We start from the raw sequence: 25,953 nt of genomic DNA, 5'->3' as shown, positions 1-25,953 counted from the left end.
CGGTCTATTTAGAAAAACTCTCTGTGATCTTCAGTTATTAATAGAAAGGATTTTACATTTCATATTTGCCATGTAGTTTCCATATAAATATTCAGAATAACTAGGGAGTGTGATTTTCCTATTTTTAATGAAGATGGTCTTGCATCACTGTTTTTTTATGTTCCTATACACTTTTTCTTAACCTGGTCATACTTAACACTGTCATTTGCTGAGGTGGGGACTCAATAACTTTACCACATCGTTGACTACAAAGGGCCTACCTACAGAGGGTGGGGGGTGGGGACAGTTAGTGGACACTTCCCACTTAAAGAATATTGAGAAGTTAACAAAAACAGTTACTCCTCAGAAAACAAATCACACCTTCCAATTTTCCTTTGCCTAGTGACTCTCAGATAGATAAATTAATATCCCCTGGCCTTATGTGAAAATTTTGACCCGTTTGCTTCTTACAGGATGTGATTTCTATGTCATGGTAAGGAAAGTTGTGTTGTCCATGACTATGATTTTGTCTTACCAATTATCAAGTAGGGATATTTAAAACCCTAATAAATGAGGTCAGAAATTTAAAATGTCCAAGAGTCAACTTTTTTCACATAGACAATGTAATTCCAAGGAGGAACATGTAACTAACTGTTATTGTAGAGATAATTAAAGTCATTACAGAAACAGATTTTTCCTCCAAGGGGTCTAGAAAAGAAGTTGGATGCCAGGTAGTGCTAGTGCGCTGAGCATGGGGTGAACAGGAGACCAAAGGTCTTCGTGGGGTCAAAGACAGGGTGTAGTTAGGGAAATCCAGAGCTGGGGAATGGTGGTCAGGAGATTTGGGGAAACCCACCAGAACCCCTGACATCAAGGGGCTGTTGCAAAGACTGAATGACGTCATGTATGCAGAGCAGAACATCATCTTCTGTCTCCAGCTAGGCCACCTGGGTTCAAATTCCCACAGTGCCCCTTCCTGGCTGAGGGATCCTGTGAAAGTTACATATATTCTCTGACTCTTAATTTCTTCATCAGTGCAGATGAAATGACATAATACAGGAATGTACTTTGCACATAGTAAAGCACTCAAATAATATTTATTTATTATGACCCACTATTTTTATACCCTCAGGTTCCCCTATTTAAAATTGCAATCTCCAATATACTCCATTGAGAGTGTATTTCCCTATTTTATTTTTCTCTGGAGAACTTACTAACATCTCCATGCTATATATATTTTACTTATTTATCTCCTTATTTTTGACCCTCCACATTAGAATGTAAGCTCCCTGACTATAGGGATATTTTTCCATTTTGTTTCCTACTGGGGATTGCTTACAGAGAGTACTAGCACACAATAATCCTCAATATATATTTGTTAAATGAAAAAAAATCATTGTCTAATCTAGCCTTGGTATATAGAAAGGATGACAAATTGTTGGTTATGAAATAGCCAAAATGACCTTGCCAGTGGGGACCATTTCCAAGATCCAAGATGTGGCCAGAGATGTGGATTACTGAGTAGCATGGAGAGAAAGTATGTTGGAGCTCAAGAAGTCAAAGAGACCCTAAAACCAGGATGTTGGCTGGATCATCCACATCAGTCTATGTCACAGGATAAAGCTAGGAAGCAAGGCGAAGAAGAGGGTAAAAAGGGGCTTCCTGCTTCTCTAAGCCTGCAGTTAAATGTAGAAGAATGTGGGTCAGCAGTGAACAGCAAGAAGGAGAGGTGGGCGGTGGAATCAGCAGGTGGGCTGCACACAAGCCAACAGGAGGTGGTCTGGAAGTGCCAACAGGGAATTGGGAGAATTCAAACAGTGCCTTGGAGCCCCATGACATATGGCCCACAGAAGACTGGAGAACTTTCCAGGGAGTGTGCTACAGAAGCGATGGTCTCCGAAGAGAGCTGGGATTCAGTTAAGGAAACAGGTGGGCGAGGTTGGCAGAGAGCCTGCGAATGTAGAGGAGGGTGTTGCTAAGGATGTGACATTCCTGAAGGTGTGATAGGGGTGAGAGCACTAGCAGGAGCACAAAACAGTCTAGAGATGGGTGTGCAAGAGGCTGTATGCACAGAGGATGGAGATAGTATTCAGACACAAAGACACTTAAGAATCGTTACAATCGTTACAATCGTTCTCAAGGGGACTTCCATGTCATTTATCATCACAGTGGGAAATTTAAAAAATCCTTCCAGCTTACACTAGGTAAAAATACCTGAGGCTAGTATACGTAAATGGTGAAAACAAACCTTCTCCATTTTTTTTAAAAAAGGTTTTATTTATTTATTTGTCTATTTTGGGTGTGTAGAGCTAAGGGGGAGAGGCAGAGCCGGAGAAGGACAAGTGGACTCTGCGCTGAGCATAGAGCTGATGTGGGGCTAGATCTTATGACCCTGAGATCATGATCTGAGCTGAAACTAAGATGCTTAACCAACTGAACCATGCAGGAATCCTACCCTTCTCTATTCTTAAGACAGCCATTCTCGTTCAGATGGCAAAGGGTCAGGTTTAGTTTCTCCTAAGTCCTGAAGTTCATTTTAATGTACTTTTATCTGCATAAGCATTTCTTAATGAGATAGTAGGGGCAAATATTTGTGATATGGCTGCTCGCATAGTCCCTCTGGAAGCCTTTTTTATACTTCTTTGACTTGTGCAAAATCCAAGATGAAGGTAACACGGTACTAGAGAAATAAATACAATTTATTTCTATTAAAACACCTTCTTGCATGACTTTCTTGATTTAACAAGATGCTTATGAGATACAGATCTTACTAATTAGAATGGCTATGTTACCAACTTTAGTTGCCTACTATTATGTTTTATATTATATAATTATTTTCCTAAAATAAAAAAAAACGTAGTTCACATTGATATTCCACACAGTTACTAATACTTATATTTGGTTGATAATATATATTTTGAAAACAAACAGACCAATAACTTAAAATTATCTTTAGATAGGTATCTTCAGAAAAAGTCTCTCTCTTTATTTAAAGAAACCCAAACTCAAACACAAGCAAACGAGTCAATAGATATTCTAAAAGCAAAACAAATGGAAACAACAAACACGTGGAAGTTCTTTTTTGGTGGAGCCCCAATTACTTGAGGCAGGGTTGACAATATCATATTGTTCAATTTCCTCATTAAAACAGGGCCAACTATTCTGTTGCGGCCAGTCTGAACACGAAAGAGGGCCTTTACATAGGCAGGTACTTGCTGTACTTTGGGATTACCAACCAATTCAACTGTAGCTTCTCCTTTTGAGATGTGTCAGTAAAAAGACACTTGGGTACTATTTAATTCCATCTAATTCAAATAGAAAGTTTAAAAGGTCATGAGTTTGTGGATTTTGCATCTTAGTTATTACAAAAGTAATGACCCGAGGCAATGAAGACTTCTGATATCATGTAGGAATCATGCATCCTCCCCTGACGACTGCCTCTTCACCTGTCCTCCACCTGAGCTAGGACGGGATATCAGATATGTGAGAAGCTTTAAATCAGATTACTCTTTTCTGCTGCTGCCCAGGCTACTCCAGGCTAAGGACTTCTACTTCTAGGACCATCTTGCAGAGAAAATTCACCCTTGAGAGAAAAAAAGCCACACCTCACAAGCTACTTAAAAATCTTTATCAGTCATTCTGATTTTTAAAGTTGCAATAAAACACGCACTCATGTTGGAAAAGTTCTTTTTGCTATCGTAAAACACAAAGACAAGTTCAATGTTTAGAGTCGACTCTAGAATAGAATACATTTTGGCCAACTTTTGATCCTAGGAAAAATTTAGTTACTTAAAATGGTAGGAAGTAGAAGCTTAAGTGACACATATTTGTGGGTGAGACCACCCACAATTAAATTAAATTATTTAAGTTTTCCCTACAATTAGCTTAAATAGTATTTTTTATCAAATTCCAAGCCTATTAAAATGATTTAGAATTCAACATAAAACAGAAGAATGCTAATCATTAATTCAGAATATAACAAATTATTCAACAGTGAGGTTAAATATCTGGCATTATCTTTATGTAAAGTCACCTTAATCTTCTAAAATGACAAGTCCAGCGATAGTTGTACATTTTCCTACAGCCATGTCGGTTGCAATTTCAGTAGATGCAAATAGAATTTACTACAGTACTCCTTTTTTCTCTTTTTCTCATTTTTCTGATCTCCTGTGCAGCATTCCTTGTCATAAGACTATGTATACATATTTATGTTTTACAATAACAGATGTCATATCTGAAATATTAGTTATCCAAAACAAAATTAAATGCCAATTCCAACCAAAAAGTCCTTACATTTGTCATATTCCTGTTGTATTTGCAAAAGAGTCTGGAAAGAGCCCTGGTTGACAGAGTTAAGTTCCTTGGCCAAAAAAGGTGTTTGTTTGCTTTTTTTTTTTTCTCCAATTTAACACAGTGAATTAAGTAACCAATATTGACTACAAATTGGCTTGATTTTTTTTTTTAATATGAAAAATTGAAGATCCCATACAAACCAAATTCATGTCATATTTTCTTTAGTATTTCATATTTTCTAAGTAGCCATAGCATTCGTATATAGAAGGTGAGACCAGGTCTTTTGGAAAGAGAACTGGGATTTGGAAATGCAGATGGGAAAAAAAGGATGAGGGGTGTAAACTAGAATCTGGTATGCTATGTACTACTTACCTTCAAAAGTCAAATAAAACTTTCCTCTGTCAAACCAAACGAGGGAAGGCTGTTCATTCTCTGTATGGCCAGGAGTTGAAGCGGGATGGGAAAGGTTAAGGAGAGGGAGAGAGAAGGACACAGTATGAGTTACAGGTCATTAATCTTACTATGGGGGAGGGCGGAGGCACTACATGCCATTAGCGTGCAGGAGAAAGGGAAGGCTGGTAGTCTATGTTTTGGTTTTGGTTTTTAGTTCGGGAAACAGAAAGCAAAAGCAAAGCTATGGAGGCCTAAAGGGATGGGCACGTGTTGTTGGCAGCTTGATACTTGGAGCTTAAGCGCATGGAGTGGAAGTCTTCCTGGCCATGCAGGGGCGTCAGCATATTTTAACTGCACTAGTTAGGGCAAATGGTTATTCAGCAATTGCTGTATCCATTTCATCTTCAGTGTCATCCCCTTCTATATTTTCAAAAAGATAAACTCGGTGTTATGGGTTATATCAAACTTAGCTTAGGTTTTAAATGACATTGCATTTCAATTTAAAGTTCATGGAAGATGTCACACCATCTTCCGCCCCTCGCCTGGAATCACCTTAGGCATCCAGACACAAAGCACCCTTCACCTACGTACCAAAGAGAAAACAAGATTACTGACATTCTTCTACTGTATTTTAAATCAAAAAGCAGTCACTGGACATGTAATTCCGAGCAGTTAAATTATTCCTTTCTTTGTAAATTCACAAAGCAGTGGCATCTCACCTTTTTCAAACCTTTTGAGAAACTGTCATGCAACCTGCTGCTTTTTAATATGTTCATTTAAAAAAAAAATTGGTGGAATGAGTTCCACAATGAAAAATAAATAGATAAGGTGCTTCTGAGAGGCACCAGACACTCATGAGGTGAGTAGCATGTCCATGAAGTTTACAGCATTCAGATGGCGTAATGGCTTGGATTTTTAAAGTCTGGGTACCTAGACATCACTTGGCTAGCACCATACCTGCCAGCGTTTCACAGCGCCTTTCAAACGAGGGCAGTTTGTCATAAAAAACATCATCTTCTGACACTACGAACCAAAGAAATATAAAGGAATGGAAAACAAAAACACAAATACAAACCCCAAATGAAATTAACAGTACACTACACTGGTTGAAACACAGAAATGATATTAATGGAAAAAGGAAACAAAACCTAATACGCTGGGATAAGGACGAGAGGATACAAAACAAGTGATGTGCTTATTTTATGATGGTTCTATGAGAAAAAAAATTAAACATTTTAAAATTAAAAATTCAGTATCTGTGAATTTGGCTGAAGTCAGATCCATGGAGGAAATCACGTTCCCACCTTTTCAGGGAATTGTTAAAGGCATTATCATTAGTAATTGTCTTGTGTAAGTGCATTTCACTCAGACACAGTTCTCAAGTGGCCAGACATATGTCCATCAATAGAACCTCTTGGTACACAGGGTCACTCAGAATACAACTTCTCTCTGCCCCGATGGGTAAGAGTAAGCTTTCAACAAGACTAAAAAAAAGCAGCAGTATAAATCTGAGGTTGCTGAATGAAGTATCCCATTTCAAACTCATTGGTATCCAAATTTAGTTTGCCTTGAGCCCGTCTTTAGTTGTTATGGCCTAATAATTTTGGACAACATTACTGTAATTCCATCTTTGGCTATGGTATCCAGCTATGGCCAGATGTCTTTGTAAATTGATCATAACAGTTGCTCTGGATCCCAACCATTCCAGATCTTTGCACATGGTCTCCTTTCTCACCAACTAACAAACACAGGTAATTGGAGTTCTATGCTTTGCGATAAAAAAAAAAAAAAGTGCCTGATTCCACAGGTGTTAAGAGTATTATAAGAGCTTAAATTAGGAATTGAATAAAATCTATACAAACAGCATAAGGGAGAATCCTCCCTACAATGTAGAGAGGATAAGGAATTTGATGAGGGTAGTAAAATTATTCTGTAAACATTGTTTCTTGGAAAAAATACCCCACTGGCTTGCCTCCTTGATTTAGGAAGCAAAGCAGGAAAAGAAATTCTTTGTCAGTTTTTAAGGTTCTAGGATAGCACCTGTCAATCAGCATTTATTATACAGGTGGCTTCCTTGGTGGCTAGAACAAGTTAACACAATGCATATAATATTCATAGGAGAGGAACAGGGCATGGCACTAAGAAGGACACTCCATAATCTGTCCAGAAAATATGAAGCAAAACAGTTACGTTGGCAGTAACTGAATGTTGCAATACTCTTTCATCATACCTGTTAGTGGGAAATGATGGAGGATATTTCTTCCCTTTGAAGAACTAACTTCGTATTTACAATTTCTTTAAAATGAGGAGCCTCCATCATGATGAGCACTGAGTAATATATAGAATTGTTGATCACTATAGTGTACACCTGAAACTAATATAATACTGTATGTTAACTATATGGGATTAAAAGAAAAAACAAACTTTAAAAGAAAGAATAGAAGGCAAGAATTCGCATACCCCCAAAAATGGGCCTCCAATATTGCCATTTGGTTTTTGAATTGAAGTTACAAAAGAAGTTACACAGAGCTGAATAACATGCTCATAATTTTTTTGTGGTGGTTGTGGACATTGAGGGCTTCAAAGAAAACATCATAACTAAATTGGGAAACTTAACAGGTGAATTATTGGATGGCTCTGTGGTTGCTTTAAATAAGGGCAACACTCAAATTAAGTACAGAAGAAAAGAATTTCCTTAGGAACTAACAATGGAAATTGCCTCAGATTGATCTGGGATGGAGAAGTCAGAACTAGAGACATCTTTCAAAAAAAAAAAAAAAACAAGCATATATATATATATATATATGAATAAAATAAAGTAAAATAAAATAAAATAATATATATACATATATATGTATATATATAATAAGAATTTTTAGTTGAGACCAGGGATATCCATCTCCAAAGGTCTTTCTGTGCAGAGTTATTGGCATTAATACAAGTATTTTTAAAAGAATGTTCATCCAATTCAGAATTGCCACCCAGCCTGGAGGGACAAAGACTTGGATAAGATACTGTAAGATTTATTTATTTATTTTTTTTTTTTAAAGATTTTTATTTATTTACTTGACAGACCACAAGTAGGCAGAGAGGCAGGCAGAGAGAGAGGAGGAAGCAGGCTCCCCGCTGAGCAGAGAGCCCAATGCGGGACTCGATCCCAGGACCCCGAGATCATGACCCGAGCCGAAGGCAGAGGCTTTAACCCACTGAGCCACCCAGGCGCCCAGATACTGTAAGATTTAGATGCTACAGCTAATATTCCAGTACCAAATATAAATCACTTTTGCTTAGAGTTCTACGCCAAAGGAAACATCAAAATCCACCTACGTTTCCTTTGATGCCTGTAAATGGTTACTTTTCATTCATTCAGATTTCTGAGAGGCTGTTAAAGATGCAGTTGAAACTGCATAGTTAACAGAGAAGGAATATAATTAACAATACAATTAATAATATATGTATTTTTTCATTTAACAATGAAAAAATTGTCTTCATGGTATTGTTACTACATTTGAGTACTAAAAAGAAAAAAAAAAAAAAAACCTAACTCTCAGCCGTAGAAATAAGAAAAAAAGTAAGAAAAAAAGTAAGAAAAATGGATATTGAAGTTAGACGTAACTCTGTTTATCTCTAAATGTCTAAGTTTGCTTGTTTCCTAGACTAATTTTAAACATTTTTCTCTATTCCTGTAAAATTAGTAGGATTTTCCCCCAAAAATCAAATAGTGAAGGTCTTCTGAGTGTTTCTAGTGCAAAAGGAGTATACTATACTTCATTGATTCTGATATGTGCACTTTTTCACATTTAATATCTCTGGAATTGGAATGAGTTTGAGAATTAAGTGTGATAAGAAAGCACTGTTAGCTTAGTTTGAAGTTTTCCCCTCCCTTTCTTAGTCATATATAAAATAATAATGTATCTTCTTAAATTCAGAAATGCACAGAAAGTCCTATTTTCAGGTGCGTCATCAGATTTTCTACTTTATAATCACAGCTTTCATGAAACATTTTATGTCCAAATTTTGGGAGCATATTCTTTAAAAAGTTTAGTGCTTGGATTGCATTCCACTATGCGATAAGCCAGTACAAATAAATACATACAAAATTTCCACCACACTTGACCCATTGGCTCAGATGTCATAGGAAATGTCAAAAAAAGTATTGTGTGGTAGCAGGGAAATGTTGAGCCACCAATCTCAAAAGTTTGCTGCTGAAATTCTCTATCCCCCGCAAGCCATTTGACTGCATGAAGTTGACATTCCAAGTCAGTCATGAATAGTCAGCTCTTTGGTGCTGAACAGCCAAAGCACATCCTCTCCAAAAAGAGATAAACAGCAATACATAGGAGCTGCCAGGCACCCATCTGACAGGACATTTACGTCAGAGGGAAGTGGCTGTCAGGTGACGCACAGCAGCAGGAAGTAAAGAACAGGATCGTGAGGAAGAGGACAACCAAAAAAACAAACAAAATACAACAACCCCCCCCCAAAACCCCAGAATCAAACAAATCAGAATGGTCCTCAGCAATGAGGCAATATAAGTATCTTCTTAGGGAGATATATATATATATATATATATATATATATATATATATATATATGAAATATTATATTATATAATTAACCCCTCTATCATTCATCCTGAAAGAATGCATACTGGTTGTGCTAAGAATCAAAGTCACTGGCCAGGATTTGAGACTTCTGTGGCAGGGAGTATAAAAACACATTGTATAAAACATGGACACAGTTCAGATTCTCTGTGTGTGTCATTTTCTCTATGAATCTCAATGAGTTTAAAGAATATGTTAGTCAGTCATCTGAGGTCAGTTGAGGTCTCCTTTGCGAGGGAGAGTTTATGCTTCTTACTTTCCTCTCTGACCATCTAGGAAAATCAGAGTTGGTGGGACAAATAGTCTTGAGGAAAAACCAACCCCAAACAAAAGCCTCCAAATAAAACAAAAACAAAAACAAACAACAACAACAACAACAACAAAAAACAGAGCAAGAAGGGGAAATGGCTGTAGCAATTAGGAGTATTAAACAGTGTCCCCCCAAAGTTGGGACATTACAGAAAAAACAAACAAAAGACTCCAGAGAGAACTGACTGAACAGGCATCTTAAAATAGGAAGCCCCAAGTTACCTCAAAGGATGATGCAGAGAAAAACGGAACTTGGCTATATTAATAATGTTGAATATCTGTTCATGAATAACTGACTATATTTTTACCAAATTTGAAGGATTGTTCGGGGCTAGTCTGATTAAAAATAGAGAACACATGGTATAATTGAAATTCTATTTGGGGCCCCTATGAGGCACACCTTCATTCATATCCCTGGGAAAATAGGGAATTCTCCAGAAGAGCTTCAGGCTTTGATCAAAGTACTTCTCACATGGTCATGCTCTTCTTGGGTAAATGATAGCAGGGATTTATTCAGCTTTGAGTTAATGATTCTCCCAAGCAGTGCAGGAGGGGCCAGCTGGTTGACAATATGGAAGACTTGGAGGGGAATTCAGACAATAAAGGAAGCCAGTGGGAGAAAATGGAAGGGCAGAGCCCCAGGTTAGAGATACCATGCAAACACGAGAGAGACAACTGCTTATGGAAGACGGGTAAAGAGGTCCAGAGAGATGAGCCTTGGGAAGAGGGAAAGATGAGGCATTTAAACCTGGGAAAACCAACCAGCTGAGCAGCCAGTCTCAACTCTTGACTTTCATCACACCAGAAGGAAAGAGGCACAAAGGCATTTACTGAAAATGCCAGCAATGACTTATTTCTCAGGGAAAACTGACCACACATCACTGAAATGCACTAGAAAAGAATGTCACAAAGTTTGCTCAAGTCCCACAATGCCAACACTTATACCATCTGTCAACATAAGGACAACCAAAAGTGATGAAGAAATGAAAGCTTTAAGAAAATAAAAGATTGAATTTTGTGATTTCTCATGTGGTACACGACTAGAACTTAAATAAACATTCCTCCTCAAAGGAGACTAGTTTTATTATAGTAATAATATGCAAATTACAGGACCTTATTTGATGATTTTTTCTTTACTTTTATGAGTAGCTCTGTATGGAATAGCATAAGAGAATTCCTGCAAAATACAGGTGTAAATGATCTTTTATTTGTTTATTTGCTTAGTTGAAGCATTTTGCCTCCTTTGCTGAGAAGGTGCTTTCAAGAGAAGAGTCAGCTGATAGTAGCAGAACACAGAGCAAAACAATTTCAACCAGAAGTACAGGGCCTTGAGGTTTTCAGATCATACAAAATAGCCAGTCAAAACAACAAACGGATTAAAAGACAGGAGATAATTTTTACCAACTGTGGGAGTGGTGGCTGCGCTCAAGGAATTGGTGGATGATATTGAAGAGGTACTTTCAGCTCGGGCAAGGGGTGCTATCGGAGGAGGGCTGGAAGAATGTATGGGAGGGCTAAAAGGTCTGGGCTGCAGGGAGAAGAAAAGAGAAGAAAATTAGATACACTTGTTCCGTGTTATTGACACCTTCCAGCCCTGGATATGACAACTCAGGTTCTTAAAAGAGTATAAGCGACACCATTTTTATTTTGAAATTGATTCTATCTCTACAGGGGCTTGTGGATGGAGTTAGAGGAAACACAAACCATGGTGTGATAGCTTATACCCATTTAAACATATTTAAATACAGTATACTCAACTGAGCTAGCTAAACCAAATATTATGGACATCACTAGTTTGTAACTTCTGTGCATGGACAGCAAAGAAACGGTCCTCTTCCAGAAGTCTCTTAATTGTTCACACAGAATGTTTGTCACCTCTTCAGCCTTAAAACATGATGCAAGAAACTTCTGGAACAAATTTATCAGGCTACCATCCTCCTCTATATTCACATGGTGTGCTTAACACCAATAAGTTCTCTTAGTCTGGGGACGGAAACCAGGACCTACCTCTTTTGGAGTCTTCCCAAACCAGATAAACAGGGTGAAAGGAAACCTCTTTCTTTCTAAAGGACTTAGCATAATTGAGCATTACTAATTTGCCTCAGATGCACTGTAGCAGAACTGAGAACCCCAGCCTCCTAATCCTATCATTTTAGATCCCGACTTGAAAGATGGTAGAAATTGAGGGAGGGAGAGTTGAAATGTATACCCATGCTGCAGTGACTGCCTTTCAGATGCCACCTGTCAGGGTCATTCGTACGAGGCCATGGAGGTAGCCTGTGTGGCAGCATTTTGGCTTCTGTTTGTCATTCTCACCGTGAGTCTCTGAGCAAGCCAGGGCAGAAGGGAACGTACCACATCTCCAACTCCAGGTTTTACTGGAGGTAGCTTTGGCCGAGATGGAGGCCGGGGAGGTGGCGGCGGAGGGGTGGTGCTGCTGCAGGGAACCAAGGGAGTGGCTGGTCTAGCTGGCGATGATGCACCTGAAAAACAAGCTGGTATTAACAGTGGCCCTAAATGCGTGTGGCTGAGAGCAGTCATGGCCGAATGCCCCTTCCCCTTCCTCCCAGTACAGCGCCAGCCCCGGACACTTTTCTTCACCCCAGCAGTTAGTACACTCAACACTCTAGCATCTAGTGTGTATGTGTGTTTTTTTCTTTTTTTTAATAAAGAAAAAAAAAAATCACTCCGTTGAACTAGAGTTGATGGCAGAAGCTGAAGCTTATTGCCTTTTGTTGTCATGTGACACCCAGCGAAAGGTAAATCCGATTATTCTCTGTGATGGAAAATACGCTTTCAATCCCTTTCAGCCTGGTGGTGGAGACCTTTCATTTTCACCACATACACACCAAACTTCTAATAAATTCTCTTGTTTTGACATATTCAGAATTTATGTCCAAGGTGAAAGTGGAGGTTAGACCTCGAAGGAAGGTGAATGATTTTTCCGCATTATATATATACATATGCATACATACATATACATATATATATATTTTTAAACATGTATAAGAGAATTATCCTTTTTACTGTGCTTCAGAATATGAATGCAAACTTTAATAAATAAAAGTAAACACTTGATGGCAAGCAAAGGACAGAATATAGGAAAGAAATGTTACACGAGTAATTTGCAGTTAGAATCTTAATAACAGAATTACACTAAATTTAGAGGATTGTATTTTTTGAAGGACGCTGTTTAGGAATCTGTTCTACGTAGAGTTGGCCCATGATGATTTTTGTGGTGATTTTGAAAAGACCCACTTGGATTTACTTTTCTGGCTGTCAATGACAAACATGGGAAACACAGAAGGCACACAGAGGCCGGCATGCACACTAATCAGCACACCAGTAGGGTCTTGAGACTCAGGGGGTCAGACTATCCTTAGCCAGATCACTAGGGGGCGGGGATTAACTACTTGATTCCAAACCTTAAGAAATTCTGCTCGATATTGCAAACAGTGCTTGTTCAGAAAAGGTCCAACCAACTTGGGAGGTTTTGTCACTTCGGTTAGAAGCACAGGTATCAGATCATTCCAAGAAAATTCTAAGAAATCCCGCCTCAGGAAAATAACTGCCCACTCCTCTCCTCCCATCCAACATGCCACAAAACTGTGCTTTCTGGAGAAACCCAGATCAGCAAGATGCTGGTCTCCATCTCCAGATCTTCGGATTCCCAAAGAGCTTTGAAGTTGAAAAGCAAAACCCATCATCTTGGAATCTGCTCTCATCTTAGGAGAGTCCCTGGGGGGTAAACCTTGCTCCCTTTATTTAAATACAACCTGAAATAGTGATTGTGTTGTGTTTCCATGTGCTGTTTATTCTATGTGTAGTTTCATTAGTGTGAAACCCTACTAAAATTACTGTCCTCTCCATCCCTATCTCTACTGCCTCTCCATCCCATCACCTTTTTTCTGTATTCTTACTTTTTATTTTATTGGGTCAAGATCAATGCTAGGCGCTTCACATGCATTATTTTATTTTATCCCACACCAAGTTTTGTAGGAATGTACTATAGTTACAACCATCAGAGCTAGAGCTCAGAGATATTGGGTAACTTGTTCAAGGTCCCATAACTCGGATAGTTGATTTAAGTCCAAGGCCCAAGCTCTTAAATGCAGTGTCTTGTAGCTTTAGATAGAATGTGAAGTCCCACATTTTGCACAAAGTCTGCCCTCACTTTTGCAACAGCAGCTTGAACATATCTCTTTCAACGTAAATATTTTTAGTCTTTGGCTAATCTTTTCTTGAATTAAAAAAAAGAAGATATGTTTTGACAGGTCCCACTACAAAGTTTCCTTTTGACTTAATAGACTGACACCCAGGATGTTTTCAAGGAAACAGAAGTGACAGCAGAGAGATGGAAAATAAACCTTTAAACAACAAAGTCGTTGTCAGGAAGTTGCATGGGGCTTTTTCTAGGTTCTGTTTCATTGGAAAACCACGCCATAGGAATGGTTCAAAATATCTATCCATGGTTTTATTTCCAAGAAATAGTCTTCTGAATCAAGCTCAGGAAAAGGTCAGCTGCTTATCTTTTTTCTACATGTTCTAAGAGGGAAAGTTTTGAAAATCCCTGTCAGTAGTGCTTGGGAAAGTTAATGAAAAAAACTGAATGAAAAGGCAGATGATCTGAGTTCTGGCCTTGCCTGCCTCTTACCGGCTGTGGGATCTTAACCTCTCGGAACCTCAGCTTCTTATTTTAAAAAATGAGACATTTCTACCTTACAAGGTGGTTGTAACAGTGGAAATGGAAAATGCATATCAAGTGTTTATTAAACTATAAAATGCTACACAAATAAAAGGAAATAGATGTTGACAATGATGGTAAAGACTGTCTTTTCCTGTAGACACAACTAAAAGCAAAGAAAAAAGTGGCTAGTTAACTGTTTTCCTCTTCCTCTCACTTTTTCCTAACTGGATTGATTTAACTGATTTGTTGTGCAGTTTGAAAGACACTGAGGCACTGCTTAAGAGGCAAAACCCTCTTGACAGAACCCTGAGGTTCAGCAGAGGGTAGTCAGGGCCTAAGGGGAATTTTATAACTGAACTGAGACTTCCCATGCTTTTGTGAGATCACACAATTGTTTCATATTCTAGAAGACTATTTGTAAGTCTCTAGCCTCATTCTTTGACCTGGAATTATACCTTCATTTCTTCTACAAGCAGTGTTTATTCCCAAGAGCTGTGCTGGGAAAAAACCTGGACATTCGCTGTTTCAGATTTAACTTTGAAAATCACCCGTATGTTATCTGAATTTCGTAAGTTCAAAAAGTTGACAGCCATTGACAGGCTTTCAACCCATTTGCTGCTTCAACTTGAAGTTCTAATATAGTTTTTTTGGTAGCCACATAATCACTGCTTCAACTTCCGTCTTTCTTTGTTGGCTAGTGGCTTCCCTATTTGGACTCTGCCACTCTACAAGACTTGTAGTTAGGAAATACATTCTTTAGGTCAACCCCAGTTAGCTCACACTCATTTGTTTATAAATGTGTGTGTGTGTGTGTGTGTGTGTGTGTGTGTGTGTAACATCTAATATTGCCTTAGTTTCTCATGTTGGAAAGTGTTGCACTAAACATTCTATCTTTATGCACACCTCTCCTTACCTGGTCTCTACGGGCCAATAGAACTCTTTCTCTGTCCCATTCCCTGTCACACCACCCACAAGGGAGAATAAATGGCCTTTGCCAAAAGAATCATCATCTCCATTCCAATAAAGCAAAGTTCTGGCCAAACTAGGTATTTATAACTTTGCCCTAAGGAAATGGAAGTTCTTGGAACAAATTCTTAACTTTCAATTGCTTTTCAACATCAGGTAACTCAACTGATTCACAAGGCTTCATGTAATGTCTGCACTTGGTCAGTGACCAAGTGAGTGAAATTTTAAAATTAAGCATAATGGTGCCTAGTTAAATATAGTTTGAGATGTACAGGAAAACTAGTGTTATCAGACTAAGTTTTATAAAAAGGAGGTCTTGAGAAGCATGGCTCATTTTTAAAACATGAGGCCATCTCCCATTATCTTAATCATAAATTTACATTTCTGCTAGTCTGTGTATATTCCATCAATAAAACATTAAATGGCAAATAAACTGGGACTTAATTAAGGAGATAATTGTGCAAAGTTTTATTTATTCATGAGCTTCATTGACCCAGTTCAATCTTCCACTTAGAAATTCAATCTTTTATCTGCAAAGTATAAGGTTTTTTTTTTTTTCCAGCTCAATTATTAAGAATCAATAGTCTTTACTGGTAACACCTAAAAATAATTTCAAATGATTTATGAAGCTAAACAGAGAAATGACAACAAAATTCTTGAAGATTTCAGAAAGAAAGCTAAGGCTCCCTTCTTCACTCATTAGATCAGTGGTCAATTCAATTAAATATCTTCCAGAGTCTTGTGGAAGGTGATGGAAGAAACAGATGAGCGACAACTCTGCCCTGTCCTCCCTTCCCCAACTAAACCTGTTCATTTTGAGGCAAGCACAGTGACCCACCACTGGAACAAGGGGGTTATTCCTCTAGAAGTCTTTTCAGAAGACTGAGAGCCTCGTTCTGGGAGGAGAGCACCATTAAGACTCTGGAAGCCTTTGGTGAGTGCTGTGAAGTGCGTAAACCTGATGATTCACAGACCTGTACCCCTGGGGATAAAAATATATGTTTATTAAAAAAAAAAAAAAAGACTCTGGAAGCACTCCCCTCTCTGACAGGAGACAGGTCTGAAGTTTGAAATGAAGGCTTTAATTACGATTCTTTTATTACCTTTACAGTTAAGTAAGGAGGCTTATATCTCCAAAATGATCTAAAAATGCAACAGAGGATGAAGGTGGGTGCTCTAACCCTTTAGAATTATTGAGAGGTGCAGAGAGAGAGGGTTTTGAGAGAATTGTTGGTGACCCTGTTGATGACACAGGTCCCGACAGGTGGGTGTCAGTGGTCAAATAAGTTTGGGAGATTTTGTAACTAAACTTTAAGAGTAGTGGAGCATAAGAAATAACATGGAGGTCATGGGGAGATGGAGAGAAGGGAGTTGAGGGAAATTGGAAGGGGAGATGAACCATGAGAGACTATGGACTCTGAAAAACAATCTGAGGGTTCTGAAGGGCAGGGAGCCCGGTGGTGGGTATTATGGAGGGCACATATTGCATGGAGCACTGGGTGTGGTGCATAAACAATGAATTCTGTTATGCTAAAAAAAAAGAGTGCCTGGAGAGCCCTGTGGTTAAGAACTCAGGCTTAGAATCAGACAGACCTGAGTATGACTGAGTATCCCAAGTCTGTCACCTGTAGCTGTGTAAACTTGGGAAAATTACTTGACATCTCTGAGCCTCAGTATTCCCAAGTTCACACAGCTGCAAAACAGGAGAAATAAGAGAGCATTTATCACATGGGATTGTTGTAAGGACGAAGCAATGTGCACATAGGATTAAGATGATAACCAGGAAAAGAAACTATATCTGTTATTCTTGGCAAATTAAAGGTTCTCAGGGGTCCTGTGATAAAGAAAACTGCTAATTTTGTTTTAACACAATATGCCCCAAATTTATTTGCATATTAGGTAGTTGTCCTTTTTCAGTGGAGGAAGGCACCCGGGACACAGGCAGTGATAGAAAAACATTGATTTTGTGTGGGGTATAGGCGACTCTCCAGCCCTCTCCTTGATCAGACTGGATGCTTGAAGCACGGGAATTCTTAAACACAGAGCAAGCCCTGAACTACTCCACTGAAAGAGGCAGCAATGATTAATGAGTATTAGAGTGGAGACAAATGTCTTTCCTTCCGGTCTCTTACTGCATCGAAATAGCATAAACTTGGTCCCCTCTTCCAAAGCAAATGAAAAACAAAAAACTCATGGTACTCAGAAGGTGCCTAAACTAAACCTACAGGTACAGGAGGGAAGGCCCTGGGGGCAAAGGGGGCTGGTTCTTGCCAGATCAATGTGAGCAACAGTAGGAGAAAAAATATGGAAGAAGAGACATTAGAAAATCTTCATCTTTCTTCAGCGTGCATGGCAGGTGTTGCCATCCTCTTATATGATGGGAACTCAAAATGAAGCTTCAAAGAAGGGAAACCAAAATGTCAGGTTCAACATCAACCTTTGCATAGAAAGTCCTAAATGTCCATTTCTGACAGACTTCCCCATCACCTGTCACCATGCTTTGAGTTTACTTCATAGCTGATGAGCTCACCAAGATAAAATCAGAGAATAATTTGTCTTCAGGGGCAACTTGATACACTGTGGATGTAGTAAGGTACGTTCTTTTTGCTGTCCCCTAAGAATCTCATTTTCAAACCTTACTTCTTTTTTTCTGAAGTAATTAGAGGGGTTAACATGGTTCTCCCTCTACGGAAAAAGAAAGAACTGGAAAAAAAAAAAAAGTAGAAAAAGAAAGAACACAGTGACCTACCTACCAAAATTAGGACCCTTGGGAAAAAAACAGTATAAACCTTCAGTTATAAGATGAATACAGTCTGAGGAGCTAATGCATAACACAGTGTTGTATTGTATAATTGTATTGTATGATTGATGACACCATATTGTATAATTGTAATTTGTTGAGAGAATAGAGCTTAATGTCCTTGCCTTCCCCCTATCCAACCCCACCCCTCAAAGGTAAATATGTGGTGTGTTAATTAACTCGATGGGAAGAGTCCTTTCACTATGTATATAAATCTATAGCTCAAGTCATCACACTGTACACTTTAAATATCTTATAATTTTGCCAATGATAATAAAGCTGAAAACAAAATAAAACAAACTAAAAAACGTCCTTGTACAGGCATCTGACAGGGAAATTAGACACTTAACATGAAACTCTAGGCTAGGAAATCTGCCTTTCTAGAACTTTCCTGAAGTCCAAACAATGACAAAGCAGCTTCTTTAAAAAATATGCACTTCCTAACAGCAGGGTGGAAGGCAGGGCGCTCCCAAGGAGCGCTGGGACCAGGGTGCAGGGCAGAACACATCACAGACTTGCACTATGAGGGTGAGCATTCGATGCACTAGGACATGCCATGGGGCCACAGAACACCCAGACCAGAGGAGGGATGGCTGAAGCTCTAAAGCCAACTGCCAGGCAGGAGGAAGGTGTTGCTCACGCTGCAGCAGCCACGGCCATTCCCGGTCACATGAAGCACACTCAAACAGTAAGACGTACCACTGGTGGTCCCCGTACCACTGCCCGAGCCAGGTCCAGGGGATGAAACCACAGTCCTGTAGGTGGGTGGTGGTGGGGGAGGTGGGGTCGCTCTCTGTCCCAACCCAAAATCTTTGGGAGATGAGATTGTTTCTAAGTAATCATCTTTAATGAAGGTCTGCTCAGCGATTTTCTTCTGGACTTCTTCTAAATTGAGCGGCGACGGTACATTGCGAGGACCACCAGAGGGTCCTGGGGGTCCTGGGGGGCCTGGAGGGCCCGGAGGGCCCGGAGCTGGGGAGTCAGATGGGTTGTCTGATGCAGCTGGTGGGGACACCACCTTTTCCCTTGGAGTCAACTCTGGAGTAACACGTTCCGGGGACGTATCAGAAAAATGGACCCACTTTTCTTCAGCATTAACAGCAACAGACTTGGGGGATAACACGGGCCCAAAAATGCTGTCCAAGTCATTGATTGATGGTAGTTTTTCAATTTTGGCCTCTGTGGCTGACTGGTCATTTCCTGTGGTTAAAGTAGTTGATTTTTAACTTTAATCGACTTGGTGAAAATTATTTGTATGGGGCGGGGGCGGGAGGGGTGAGGCAAAGCATGGTAAACAGATTGCCCAGCAAGGTATGAAAATAACCCGGATCAGAGCTGAAGGCGAGGAGAGCATTCTCTGCCCCCATAATGTGAGCATCACTTTTTTAGATTGTGGTTTTACCCTTTCTGCTGGGTGACCCCAGGTAGCTACTTTTACCACCGTGGGGCGCTGAGCGCTCTTCCGCTCTCAAAGGCTGCTCACAAGAGTGCGGCGAAGGGTGATCCCTTTGAAAAGGCTGCGCTCGGAAGAGGTTCACAGAGTTCAGGCTCTGGAACTGCAATTCCAAAAGGGAGGTCCCTTCAGAAAGTCTAGCCTATAGACAGCCCCGTAGAAAAATAATTGACAGCCGAGAATCACCCTCATATTTGATCAAGACTGTCTGTTCCAGCTTATTAAAATGTATGCCGAATCTAAGAATATCTGTTAGTTTAAAAAAACTATTGTATCAAAATCAGCTGTACATCCCCTGCCTTAAAAACACCAGAAACACAATACAAAGTTCATTTAAAGAAATATCCCCACACGTATATTTACAAACACACACATATACATCCCACATTCAACACACACAGGTTATTGAGAAGACATCTACTACTTATCAGAACTGTTACCTGTATAGGTATTTAGTAGGGAGGAAAACTGTCAAAACATCTTGATCATTTCTTTTCCCATCAAGTCTAAGCTGTGAACATTGTAGGTATAACTGTGATCTACATCTATCTGGAGCCATGAAACAGAAAAGTCTCGGTTTTGCTACAACATCAGCCTCAGCTCTTCTCTTTAATTCTTATCAGTGATAAGAGACAAAAATTCAAAACTATCTTCTACACTTGGCAGGAAATGTTTGAAAGCAACTGCAACATGAAGCAGTACACTTTTTACCCACTGAGGTTATCGAAATTAGAAGCTGTTCCCTGAGTGATTGCAAAGCATGAGCTGAAGCATCTTTAAATAACTCATTGGTTCTAAGAACTGGCTTGGTTCTTCCATATTTCATGATAGAAAAGAATTAACCTTCAGGGCTCCAAGGCTACAGATAAATGGGGTAGCAGGTTGCATGCCCCACACTATTTATAATATTGTCGCTGGTAGATTTATTTATACCTAAAGTATTTATGGGGATACAAGGAGCCAAAATGATTTGAACTTGCAAACACCTTTACCTGTGACTCTCTGGATGACTCTTCGCTGGGTTTTAATCAATATGAATTTCAAAAAATGACTATGCATTGCACTTGGTCTTGTAGATAAATACCTACCTGTAGCTATCAAACTCACCAGGCTGCAAAAATAGCAAAGGACAAAGCAGCAATAGCATTCCAAAGGGGATAAGGAACCATATTCGAAGGGCCCAGACACATCACATAGCAATTACTGCTTTGACTTCCTGGCCCAGGAGGACAAGGTAGATTATAAATTGCATGAGTATGTAATATTGATTTTAATAGAAGGTAAAGAGATGCCCTAGAAAAGGTCTGTCTAAAGACATGTGGCAATTCTTTTCCATATTTCATTATCCTTACACTAGCTCTTTGCCACAGGATAATAATGATTCCTGGGGGGAAAAAATTCCCCACCTCCCAAGCTCACCCATAGACTGTACATCCTGGGAACCATTCTATGTCTTTGTAGCTTAGGCAGTTTTAATTCTAGAAAAACAATGATTGGCTCTTGGGAAAAATATGAATTGTGCCTTGAGATTTTTAATTTTTAAATCGTTAACATGAGATCCAACAAAGGGAAATGCCAATTGGACGAAGACTTGGAATATTGAGATTTTCTTTTTCTTTCATCTCACAAGTAAATGCAGCCTTCATTCAACAAAATGATACCGAGGAAAAATGAGTTGAGAAAGAGAACCTTTTTGTGAAACCAGAAAGTGATACTTTAAAATAAGTCTGCATAGTAAATTGTCATGGAAGGAAAGCCCAGTGCAAATTTTTTCATCCTGGAGTCTCTACAGCTCCTGACACGTCCGGGGCAGGTTGAAGTCCAGGGCCACTGCTGATTGCTGTTATCCTCCCAGCACCAAACAAACTGAAACTTACCGGGTGCAACTGTGAGCGGGGAGCCTGTTCGGGGTGGGGTGGCTGGTACATTTTTGGGAGGCAGTGGTGGAGGTGCTGCAAAGACACGAGAAACCAAGCATCAATGATCACTTTCTCTGTAAGTTACAAATCTTCTGTAGGTAAGCAGGATTTGGGTTTTCATTCATATCCCTGCTATTGGAAATGTTATAACCATTAGTGGTCTAACTGTTTCTCAATTCAGGGCGAAGAAATGGAAGCAAGACCCATTCAGATTCAGATTCTTCCCTCCCAGGATCAGTTTATCCTATTTAATTTTATTTTTTAGTTTATCCTATTTATTTATTTTTCTTAATTTTTAATTTTGTAAATTTCTTTTCAGTGTACCAGAGTTCTTTGTTTATGCGCCACACTCAGTGCTCCATGCAATATGTGCCCTCCATAATACCCACCACCAGGCCCCCCCAACCTTCCACCCCCCGCCCCTTCAAAACCCTCAGATTGTTTTTCAGAGTCCACAGTCTCATGGTTTGTCTCCCCCTCCAATTTCCCCAACTCCCTTCTCGTCTCCATCTCCCCATGTCCTCCGTGTTATTTCTTGTTCTCCACAAATAAGTGAACCCATATGATGATTGACTCTCTCTGCTTGACTTATTTCACTCAGTATAATCTCCTCCAGTGCCATCCATGTTGATAAAAAAGTTGGGTATTCATCCTTTCTGATGAAGGCATAAACCAGATTCTTCCAGTTAATGATGAAAAGAATCTGTCAAAAGGATGTCAGGTGATAACGATACTAACGTCGTCATTTTATTCATTCATCCCTTTATTTGACAAACTTCAAGCACCGGCAAAGTTTCATATTGTACTAGGAACTGGGGGCACAGGGTTGAACAAAAGAAACCTCTGTAGGTTAAGGAATTTATGATTGAATGGATGAATACCACGTTTACAGATGATCACAATCCAGGGTATGGTGAAAGGAATGAGAATGGCTTGATGGAGGCTTGGGTGAGGGTTTTTTTGTTTGTTTGTTTGTTTTTTACTTAACTTATAAGGTATTATTTGTTTCAGGGGTACAGGTCTGTGATTCATCAGTCTTACACAATTCACAGCACTCACCATATTGGGTGAGGGGGTTTTAATATAGTCAGGATAATATTGCCTAGATTGAGTCTGGAAAGATGTCTTAAAGTTATACATCTTAACTTTTAGTATATTTTTAAAAGTTGAGGCAGTATCATTGGGAGCAGCAAAGAATACACAGATTCCCTTGGTAAAAATGATGGTGAACCAAACCTCTTGAGATAGAAAAAGTACTGTCTTATGGCCCCAGCCCAGAGACTCAGCCTTCTGAACTGGATTTGTCATTTTGTAGGCAAAGTTAGGGATTCCTGGGGTGCCTGGGTGGCTCAGTGGGTTAAAGCCTCTGCCTTTGGCTCAGGTCATGGTCTCAGGATCCTGGGATCGAGCCCTGCATCGGGCTCTCTGCTCAGCGGGGAGCCTGCTTTCTTCTCTCTCTCTCTCTGCCTGCCTCTCTGACTTCTTGTGATCTGTCTTTCAAATAAATAAAAATCTTAAAAAAAAAAAAAAAAAAAGTTAGGGATTCCTGTTTCAACAGGTACTTTTTTTTTTTTTTTCTTACTCTCTCTTTAAATGCATGCTTTTCTGTCACTGGCTACATTTGGTAGATTCAAAGAGTTCACATTGATCTCATAAACTAGACACAAGTTTGTCTGTGAATCTTGAATGTAGTCCAGCCTTCCATAACCTAAAAGCGGAGCGTGTCAGCTGGGCCCTGGCCGGAGGGAGCACGGCATTACCCTTTGCCTGCTTGCACTGGGAAGAGCTCCTTCCTGTCACTCCACCCCCACGTGACTTCATTTAACTTAGAGACCATCCTGTCTTTCTACACGACAGGCATGACTGACAGCAGCATCCTAAAGCATAGAAATACGTGGTTCCTAATCTTAGGTTAGGAGCTTCTGAAACTACACCTCAATGGGTCATGCTTTTCCGTAGAAGTTAGGAGTCCATCAGGGGCTCTGCTTTTGACTAAGCTTCTCCCCGAAAATTGAGGTCATAATCAACAAAAACATAAAACACTGTAAGACCCTAACAATTTAAAATAGCAAACTTATGCTGCAAGCACAAAATGAGCAAAGTATACAATACACATCGATTATACAACAGCTGTACTAAGTGTAACAATACCTCATAAAAATCGGAAAACTCGAAAATGCCAATAATGGCTCTTAAAATCAATACCTCATCTAGGTAAACATTTCATTTATGGACTTTCCTGGCATTTAGGGTGGGTTTTCTAGGAATAAGCTGGATGGCTCAGGTCTCTAAAGAAAGCTTTTCAAGGAAGTTAGAGCGTTTTCACTGGATTTATTTCCCAGTGGCAGAGAGAAACATTCAAAATCACAGCACTGGGGTTCGAATTCTTTCAAAGCACACCTTTAAAAGTTCAGATTTTAAAATAGCTATTGGTGATGCAGTTTTTCCTATCCTGTTTTATGAGAGAAATATCTTTGCAAAGACCCGATCACATGGTTTTATAGCAGTATCTCCAGCAAACAACCTCTCGGGCCTTTGATCAGGAATCCCCTTGGTTAATTCCAGTGATTATTTGTAGGCCCCATAAAGCAGAACCCTGGGCATGCTGAACTGGAAAAGTATTAATTGGTGTAGATGTGAGCTTCACAAAATGAAAATATCCTCTGCATCCCACCGTCCCTCCAAACTCCTTTCTCTGAGACCGAGTCTTCCTCCCACGGGCATTTTAAGGAGTGCTTTTTCAAGCACACATGCTATGGGAAGTCCACTGAAATGAGAACTCAAGAAATCCATCAAACAGGTGGCTTGACGGGAGGAGCAATCCATTTAAGGCCAAACAGCCCAACCCGCTACAGGTGAAGGGCCATCTTCATCTTCAGGAGGAAGTGGGGAGCATCCTGGAATGGCAGTGCTCATGGCCCCTGGTTTGAGACAAGTTTGTCCTGACCTCCTGTTTCAGCTCCCCACCAAATAGCATCATTTCTCTTGCTCTCCAATTATCCCTCTTTCATCTCAGTGTGTCCTTTCTGTCCCATTCATCCTCCTTGTCCTGTAGGGCTCTCAGAGGCCATCTGATTTGTTCACTTCTGTGTTGTGTGATTGTGTGTAGCTGGAGCACTGTAAGTTTCTTTACCTTCCTTGCTTCTCTCTGTTATAGATGCACCTTGAATGAATGAAGGAAGGAATGTGTCTATGGGATGTCAGAAGACATAATGATTCAAAGTTAATAATTTTATTTTGATATATTATTCTTGCCTTGACAAACTGCCCTAGGCCCCTTTAACTCTGACGCCTATTAGAATCACATCTTTTTTTAATATTATATAATACAAACGTTGCTTACGTACTTTCTACAAGTTGCCTAATTTCACCATGCAGACAGACAGTAAAATGAGTCACTTATTTTTCCAGACAGAGCAGACACATAACTTACTTCCAGTGGGAAAAGGCCTTGTTAACTTTGGCGACTCGATGCTTGGATTAATTGGTTGGCCTGAACCCCATATCTCAGGCTGATCTAAAGGAACTGGAAACATAAAAAGAAAATTTCCCAGGGTGAGATTTAAAAAAAAAAAAAAAAAAGTTCCTGGATTTTAAAACGTAAAATTTCAATGTAAAGTTGAGCTTTGCGAAATTATCTCCCACTTGCCTCAGTACTAGCAAAGTAATTTAGAAGTGGGCTGCTCCTTGTGCCTTTCAAGCGAAGAATGCAAATGGCAGTGGAGTGTGTGTGTGTGTGTGTGTGTGTGTGCGTGCCTGTGTGTGTGGTGATGGTGGAGATGTCTGTGTGTGCACACATACCTAAATAAAAATTTTCAAAATACAGCATCTGTATTTTCTTCCCGGTTGGTCACTGAAGAACTTTCTGAAAGGCAGAACATGGACTGGCCCTATTTCTGGTGCCCATTTGAAGGTTCAGGCATTAATCCCACGGGCGGTCATTTCAAGTTGGTTTATTTAAAGTTTGGTGTGAATATTTTTCAAAAATGAGAATTCCTGGGTTCTGTAGAGTGGTTTGTATCTTTAAAGGATCATATAGTGTCTTTAAATAAGCCTTTTCCATAATCATAAAGAGAAACAAAATTATTCTAAAATGTTCGGTAAATATCTTAAGAGAACCAGAAAAATAAATAAGGGCTTCAACACCCAAAGTAAAATCAGAGAAATTAAGGCCTATGGGTCTAATGACATTGAACTTAATTTGTTTCTATTTCTTCTGTCTCCGTGTTTTAATTTTTTAAATTGCTATGGTAACCATGTGAACAACCAGGTCTCTGCACGTATCCAGTGCCAGGATTTATATAGGCACTGCCTGTAATTCATTATGTGCTAAATTACAGGCTGGGAAGTTAGTGGGATGTGGATTTGAATCCAGTGCTAGGCTGTAGGGCCTTGGGCCAGTTGTGGCATCTCTGAGCTTCCCTTCTTTCAGTATAGAGATAATAAGAGCAATCAGAAAGTTACTAAAAAGGATCACAGGAGATAATACATATAAATAAATGTATACAAACTCCATATAACACACTTATCCCAAGGCCAGTAGCTATTAT

General features: G+C 39.5%; 1 protein-coding gene across 13 annotated transcripts in view; it reads right to left on the bottom strand.

Moving 5' to 3' along the window:
* SGIP1 (SH3GL interacting endocytic adaptor 1) overlaps positions 1-25,953 on the bottom strand; it is a 213,359-nt gene that overhangs the window by 51,279 nt on the left and 136,127 nt on the right. For 7 of the 13 annotated variants that reach the window (XM_059135758.1, XM_059135762.1, XM_059135759.1 and 4 more), the window contains 6 exons: positions 24,837-24,929; positions 21,362-21,436; positions 18,731-19,231; positions 11,934-12,061; positions 10,980-11,106; positions 4,645-4,704 (listed from right to left, as the gene is read on the bottom strand). In XM_059135758.1, coding sequence (XP_058991741.1) covers positions 4,645-4,704; positions 10,980-11,106; positions 11,934-12,061; positions 18,731-19,231; positions 21,362-21,436; positions 24,837-24,929 — 984 coding nt within the window. Of the gene's footprint in view, positions 1-4,644; positions 4,705-5,622; positions 5,689-10,979; positions 11,107-11,933; positions 12,062-18,730; positions 19,232-21,361; positions 21,437-24,836; positions 24,930-25,953 lie in introns of all 13 variants that reach the window. The other 6 variants (XM_059135767.1, XM_059135769.1, XM_059135768.1 and 3 more) reach the window with 4 other exon arrangements.

The sequence above is a fragment of the Mustela lutreola genome, chromosome 10 (assembly GCF_030435805.1).
Source record: "Mustela lutreola isolate mMusLut2 chromosome 10, mMusLut2.pri, whole genome shotgun sequence".
NCBI lineage: Eukaryota > Metazoa > Chordata > Mammalia > Carnivora > Mustelidae > Mustela > Mustela lutreola.
The sequence above is the reverse complement of the archived record's forward strand: the minus strand, read 5'-3'. Positions and strand labels throughout refer to the sequence as shown.